We start from the raw sequence: 8165 nt of genomic DNA, 5'->3' as shown, positions 1-8165 counted from the left end.
GAAAGCGAACAAAAAGATACTCTGCGATCGATAATAATTTTAACCATGATAATTTTAATATTACTAATTGATAATAAATTTATAGGTACATGAGTTGTTAATCTGTGCTACTAATTTATTTCCCTTTCGTTTCTGATGAAATCTCGTTCGAATTTTAATACAGACACGCATATAACTATAAACGGTATATTAAATTAATAGAAAGAACACACGCTTTATTAAATTAACATAGGTGCTACTCGGTAATACAGTGATTTGAACGAAGGAAATTCTGATAACTTTCGAAAAAAATATATTTTTTAATTGCCTTATCAAACAAAATTACTAAGACCGTAAGTACTGGCGGATCATCGCTGCGTTCATACAAGATAAGATCAATCAACTTTATCGTTGCTACAAAGCATCAGTCAAGTATCAATATCCTGTGCACTAATTCTTCGAACCATTTCATTTGTGAACATTTAAACACTAATTGGTGAACTTCCCAAGAATTAACATCTATTTTAAAAAATCTGAAATTACATCAAGTTTATATATATTTGACTGAGTGACCTACGATCGAACGTAAACACCTGCGGACAAAGATTTTACTTTCTAGGCGAAAGAAAGAAACGGAAAATTAAGAATGCGTCTATGCTTCGGAAAACGTACTGGTGTACGTATGGGCGCGTCTGGGTCCGATCGACGCAATTCCGACGCTTACTTTCGACAACTGTCCCTTCAAAGAAAACATGGCGTGATCGGTGAAATAAACGTATCCTCCAATCTGCCAGTCACCGTTTTCAAGAAAAATGAAAAGTGAACAAACAACTTTAAACTATTCTTTCGACAATGATTCGAAATTACGATAAATTCAAGTTTTATGTACAATTGTAGAACGAAACAGTTGATCAAAAACGCCATTTTGAACAACCAGTTCCTCGGAGATCTCGATGAGTCGCGTATAGAGAAGCTTATATCGGTGATGTATCCGGAACAGGTGAAAGCCAATACGCGAATCATTCACGAAGGTGAAGTCGGTAAGTAATCATCTTTCGAAATGACAAGATATTAATCTATGAAATATTAGAAAAATAATGGTAATCGATTGTATCAGGATCGCATATGTACGTCTCGGAAGAGGGAACCTTCGAAGTTTACGTAGGCAATACGTGCCACGAGAGCTTTGGTCCTGGTGTCGCTTTCGGAGAACTGGCCTTGTTGTACAATACCAAAAGACTGTGTTCTATCCATGGTATTATACTAGCTATACTATAAATCTTAAAATCTTTTAGGAACCATTTAACAAACTTAATAAAATATTTTATTGTAACTGTCGAGACGCTCGTTTGTTCCTTTAGCGAGTACAAATGCGAAAGTATGGGTGTTGGAAAGACAGGCGTTTCAGACGGTAATGCTAAAAGATAACGAAGAATCGTTGGAGCATAATTTGAAGATTCTTCGTCAAATTGAAATATTCAAGGGTCTGTCGGAGGAGGTTCTGCAGAAAATATGCGACCTTATAACAGTGGTGCGTGTGAAATGGTTCCAATAATGCTAACTCGAAATTAAAAGACGCTATTTTTGTATCGCTTTAGGAATTTTATCCAGCGAATTCGTACGTGATTCGAGAGGGCGACAAAGGAGATAAATTCTACATTATAAACGGTGGTAGCGTGAAAATCACGAAGAATAAACCAGGTGGCACGGAAGAGGAAATGACAATTCTTGAGAAGGGTGACTATTTCGGTGAAAAGGCGCTATATGACTCTGAAGAATCTCGTCGACAGGCGAATGCTATCGCAATGGCTCCTGGATTGGAATGTTACACGATTGAAAAAAGGTAAACGTATAAAATGTTTTCCGATAATTTCACGATGAAGAATTAACAAAAGTTTATCACGAAGTTTATAAATTTGTTAACAAAATATGTCTTTGTGTGATGCTATAGAGCTTTCCTAGATTATCTTGGTGGACTAGACTCGATCAGAAATAGAGATTGGTCAGGATATTACAGTGTAAATGAGTCGGATGACTGGGGTGACGAATTCAAGAATTTAACTCTGTCTGATACTGTATTTGAAGGGACGATCGGAGCTGGAGGTTACGGCAGAGTGGAACTGGTCGTCGTCAATTCGATGCCTAACCTTAGTTTCGCCAGGAAAAAGATCCTCAAGCATATGATCACAAAGGGTGGCTTCCAAAAAATGATGTATAACGAGAAGAATAGTTTGAAATTGTGTAATTCGCCGTTTATCTGCAAGTAAATTAACAACTCTGTCCTAACGTGAAAACGAATTTTTTTTTTTTTTTTTTTTTTTAGAATATACTATACGTAATTAAAGAAAGCTAAGAAAGAAAAAGATTCGATCTAGTGATTCTTTAATTTATTAATGCTTGTATTGGAATTTATAATGTAAAACTTGAAGAATATTTGCCACCGAATAACGACTTGATATATATTAAGCGATGCATAATTCTACGTTCCTTGTAGATTATACAGAACCTTCAAGGACAATAGGTATCTATACCTGCTACTGGAAGTATGTTTAGGCGGAGATTTAAGAACAGCCTTATACAGAAGCGGCCGATTCGATAATTCAACAACTAAATTCGTAACCGCTTGTAAACGAATTTTTTTTTTTTTTTTTTTTTTAGAATATACTATACGTAATTAAAGAAAGCTAAGAAAGAAAAAGATTCGATCTAGTGATTCTTTAATTTATTAATGCTTGTATTGGAATTTATAATGTAAAACTTGAAGAATATTTGCCACCGAATAACGACTTGATATATATTAAGCGATGCATAATTCTACGTTCCTTGTAGATTATACAGAACCTTCAAGGACAATAGGTATCTATACCTGCTACTGGAAGTATGTTTAGGCGGAGATTTAAGAACAGCCTTATACAGAAGCGGCCGATTCGATAATTCAACAACTAAATTCGTAACCGCTTGTGTCGTAGAAGGACTTCAACACCTTCATTCACTGGGCATCATCTACAGAGACTTAAAACCTGAGAACATCGTAATCGATAATCGAGGCTATGCTAAGCTTGCAAGTTCTTTTATTTCGAATAAATAACAATCGATAATAAATTCATTCGTTAACTCAGCTATCTTTACAGACTGATTTTGGATCTAGTAAAAAAATTGGCCCATACAAGACAAAGACTTTTATGGGTACACCAGAATATTTGGCTCCGGAAATCATTCAAAGTAAACTTTATAATCAGTACGCATTCTCATGTTTAGTTTACATATTTATTAAGTTCTAAATTAATTCTTAAAGCGATTGATTATTTTTTATTAATGAAGGGCCGTTGATTATTGGGCACTTGGAATTCTTACGTACGAGATGTTAACGAATCGAACACCTTTCCAAGATGTAAGTGATATAGAAGTGTATAAGAACATTCTTCGTGGCTTTAAGGATATACTTGTACCGCCCATTATTAAAAACACGGCAAAGAATTTTATCAAATCACTACTGGAAGATGATCCATATAAAAGACTTGGTTATTTACGAAATGGTGTTGCTGACATTCATAACCATAAGTATTTATTAACGAATTTGTAAAATATATTTGTATTTATTAATTTAAATATTAATATTTACATAACATAAATTAATTTCAGATGGTTCCATAACTTTAAATGGCAGGAGTTACAGAGCCAAACAATGCCTTCCCCTATTGTGCCAAAGGTAAATAAGAAATTGTCAGAATGTTATGTATCTTTGAAACAGCTAATCTCATTATCTAATTCATTCACAGGTAAGGGATCATCTCGACTTAAGAAATTTCGATAAATATCCTCCAGATTACAGATCGGCACCAATGGACTATTCCGATTGGGATACGAATTTCTAACGATCTTTATTATACGATTCACTTTGTATATATTATGTTAAAGTATCTATTTATTATTTAAGCTAACTATTAAATAATATATTAGCCCTTACTTTTTATTTTGTGACAGTATTAAAAATATATTTTTAAATAATGAAAAATCAATTATAACGCATAACATATAGTTAAATCTTTTGTAAGTTGCAAAAAAGCATCAATTTATAAAGAGTTATAATTAAAGTATACATACATACTTTGTATATATGAAGCACGATTAACCAAAGATTCCAGATTAACCAAATACGAATACCACATTAATAACACTGTGATTAATTTCCACGTGCGAGATTATTTGTCAAGAAAGATTATGCTTATATATGAAGAAACCGACAAACAACTGTATCACAAACAAGTACAATATTCTATTACAGAAGAAATACTTGAATACTTATAAACACGGTTCACCAGCCTTTTTGAAATATAAAAAGTTTAACTTGGCACTGCGCAAAGAACGCCGTCAACTTCAGGTGGCGCACGATTTGCTGCACTCCTCCAAATAACCTTGTTATACTATTGTTCCAATGGTGAATTTACAAATTTATATAACAAATAAATTACGGGTGGTAAAATATATTATTAGTCATGTTGTTATATGGGTAACATATACACAATAAAATTGCAATAAACGTTATTTGTAATCAATAAAGATAAGATTTGACAATAGATCGTATCGAATTAAAGTGTGAAAGAGAAAAATACATATTATGTATTTTTAATAACATCACAACTAAACGTAACAGTGAAATGTGAATAACACGATCGTTTGTAATGCGTTTCTGTATATTGATAAATACCGCTTGGTTATTAGTGGTGACAGGACCTAACTTAACATGAGGTGAAACTAGGTCCACAAAAATTTCAGTTGATAGCATTTTGCAAAAATATTGCACGATGGAAGCTCATGAGAATGAGCAGTATGTTACATTTCCCCTTTCAGAGGTACACGATAGTATACAGGATAATATTATATCTCATGAAGAAATATGTGAACCAGTTGACGAATGTGTTCTACAAGAAGGACTCACTGAAGTATCTGTTACAGACGTTAATTCTAGTATCACAGAAGCACAGGTTGCAGTTGAGATATTAGCAAAACATTCCGAGGAGGAAGATAAAAATCGTGTAGTATATCCTATATATATTAAAGAAGAAGAACAACATCAATATACATCCGGGGATGATGAATCAATGGCTGTGGAAGCTCTACGACAACTTGGAGGCATGTATCCTTGTTTCGAAGACAAAAAAGTATGTTCGCGTTGTGCAAACATGTTCACACAAGCTGAGATAACAAAGCATCTTACTACCTGTTCTGCTAGTAAATTATCATGTATTACTTGTGGAGAAAGATTCGAAAGAAAAATAGATTTAAACAATCATATAGTTTGTCATCAAGTAGATCGCCCACATGCTTGTAGAACTTGTGGCAACTTGTTTCGTTCAAAGAACAATTTAAGATGTCATATGTTGCAAGTGCATCAAGTGCAAAAACCTCATAAATGCACCATATGTGGAGCAGATTTTCAAAGGCCTTCTAGTTTATCCAATCATATGAAAATTCATACATATGTTGCTGGACGTGCCATTATGCAGTCACAGAGTGATAATGTATCACAGTCGGAGGAAACATTCAGAAAATGGCCTGAAAATATGACAGAGTCCCAAAATAATCAAGTGCCATCTTCATCTGTACAAACGGTTCAAAGCTATGATACAGTTCAATGGACAGTTCCATCTTATAACTTTCAAAGTGAGCAGGCAGCAGTTAATTCAATATCTAATCCTGAGGAAAAAATAGACACTTTACATGAATTTACTGTAATGCCAAATGGAGAAGTAACACAGTTTGAATATACTCAACAAAATAATATAAATAATCAAGTCAATCAGCAATACAATCTTTCATTAAATTCATTTAATAATGCTGATACAATGGTGAAAGTTGAAACTTTATCGTATAATAGTGAAGATAGAAAGAATTATATAGAAGTTGAAACAAATGGTACAAAACAGCATACTTGTAGACATTGTGGAATTAGTTTTTCTCGCGCGACAGCATTGGTATCCCATGAGAAAACTCATACATCTAAAAATTGGAACATGCCAATTGAATGTGAGTATTGTGATAAACAGTTTCAAGATGGCAATCACTTAGCAACTCATCAAACAACTTGTGCGAAGAAATTAATGCAAAATAATGTTGAACAAGGTACACCTAATAATAAATGGGGTAAACATGCATGTTCTGAATGTGGCAAAAAATTTACAACCAAACAAAAAATGTTCAGACATCAGTGGATTCATAGAAAGAAAACACATTCTTGTGAAGTATGTGGATCTCAATTTGAGAAGCAAAATCAGTTGGATGAACACAGATTATCAGCTCATCCTGGTGACTCTCCATTTACTTGTACAGAATGTGGTAAAAGTTTTGTATCGCGTCAAGGACTTTGGGAACATGGTAGAACACATGCTGGGAGTCCTGCACATTTTCATTGTGATACATGTTCCAAAACATTTTCATCGCGACAGGGATATTTAATACACCATAGAACTCATACTGGAGAAAGGCCATATGGTTGTAAATTTTGTTGGAAAGCGTTTAGAGATGGTGGAACTTTAAGGAAACATGAACGTATTCACACAGGAGAGAGACCTCATGTTTGTCCTCTATGTTCAAGAGCATTTAATCAAAAAGTTGTTTTAAGAGAACATGTTCGATGGGTTCATGCAGCAGGAAAAAATGAAACTGAAGTAACCGGGCCCCCTTTTTCCTGTCCTATATGTGGTGCTTTAAATCAAGATCGGGATGAATTATGTGCACATATTGTTAAACATTCAGATCAAATGATTGCAGAAGCAAAAGCTAAAACAAACAATAATGCACCAAAAACCAAACCAGTTAAGAAAAAATCAAAAGTGTCTGCAAATACATATTTACAAGGAAAACAAGGAGCTGGAAATCTTATAATTCCTAAATCAGAGGAAACTGAAGCACTTTTGTCTATTACAGAATCAGATAAATCAGATGACCAACAAATTTTAAGTGATAAACAAAATAATACTTTCCTTGTAGTTACTACAGAAAAACGTGATGAAAATTATATTGCAATATCTGAAATTAAATCTGAAGATGTACAATTATTAGTTGATGAAAAACAAGATGAAAATATTCATATTTCACAAGCTAATCATAGTCATAGAGAATCTTTAAATACAACTCGCATAGTTTCTACAGAACGAGAAGGAAGTGCACTTCATACCACAAGCAGTCATAATGAAATAACTACAATGCATTTAATACAGGCTTCAAAGCAAACAAATACTTTACATTTAATATCAAAGCAAAATGAATCATTGCCTGTTCTGACACTACCAAATCCTCAGAGTCATGAAAATTTTTCCAGTCAAATTGCACAAATAAGTAATGATGATTTACCAATGGATATGGTAACTCACCATTCAACTAGGCAAAATCAAGATATCAAGAATCACAGTGAAGTTGGACAGGAATCATTAATACAGGAGGGAGGATCCCAAACGGCTGTAATACAAGTTGTACAATATCATCAGCAAGACAGTGATGATGGAGAAGAATTAGTCTGTGGTATTTGCGGGGAAGATTTTAATGATAAAAATGTGTTGATGGAACACGTTAAAATTCACATATAATTATTGTTACTTTATTACTATCCAAGTTTGTGATATTCTCATGCTATTAATGTGGCTATCTAGAAAATAACAAATTTGAGGATTCCTTATGTTATTGAAAGGGAAAAAAAAACTAAATATAACTTTAAATATCGTTTCCAATAGTAGTAGTAAAGCACCAATCTTCTATGTGTCTTACAAATGCACTGATATTAAAAAGAAACAGGGAATTTCAATGATATTTATACATTTTTAATTAATTTGGTTTTGTTTCTTCAAAATGCTTTTGCACATTTAGATCATACATTATACATGTGGTAAAATAATGTGTATCTTTTAAAATAAAATACAGATAAAGATTATATATTATGTAAAGCACATTACTGATTGTCTTAAAGATTTAAAAAAAAAACATATCGTAAGAAAATAATCTCAAGATTATATATCTCTGCTTTGATGCAATTTACGAATTGTTTGATCTTGAATTTAAATATCATTTCTCGATATCTAAATTATAATTAAGTCAAATGACACTTAAGATGTAGAATGTGTGGTGCGATAATAAAATGCATTTTATTTTCTACATTTACTTTATATTAAAACACTTTTCTTTTTAATACC

At 33.0% G+C, this 8165-nt stretch overlaps 2 protein-coding genes across 2 annotated transcripts; both read left to right on the top strand.

Moving 5' to 3' along the window:
• The first annotated feature begins 359 nt into the window (after positions 1-359).
• LOC100747167 (cGMP-dependent protein kinase 1-like) lies at positions 360-4975 on the top strand. Its single transcript, XM_003489420.4, has 12 exons — positions 360-798; positions 877-1019; positions 1097-1234; positions 1341-1510; positions 1578-1822; positions 1931-2242; positions 2809-3040; positions 3111-3217; positions 3301-3540; positions 3622-3688; positions 3759-4832; positions 4936-4975. Exons 1-11 carry the CDS (start codon positions 626-628, stop codon positions 3852-3854), a joined length of 1923 nt encoding a protein of 640 aa, XP_003489468.1. The 5' UTR covers positions 360-625; the 3' UTR covers positions 3855-4832; positions 4936-4975.
• LOC100740291 (gastrula zinc finger protein xFG20-1-like) lies at positions 4751-8161 on the top strand. Its single transcript, XM_012385514.3, has one exon. It carries the CDS (start codon positions 4785-4787, stop codon positions 7563-7565), a length of 2781 nt encoding a protein of 926 aa, XP_012240937.1. The 5' UTR covers positions 4751-4784; the 3' UTR covers positions 7566-8161.
• The last annotated feature ends 4 nt before the right edge of the window (positions 8162-8165 follow it).

This window comes from Bombus impatiens, unplaced genomic scaffold, assembly GCF_000188095.3.
Source record: "Bombus impatiens unplaced genomic scaffold, BIMP_2.2 scf_0321, whole genome shotgun sequence".
Lineage (NCBI taxonomy): Eukaryota > Metazoa > Arthropoda > Insecta > Hymenoptera > Apidae > Bombus > Bombus impatiens.
Note: the sequence above shows the minus strand (reverse complement) of the source record. Positions and strands in the feature narration are given on the sequence as shown.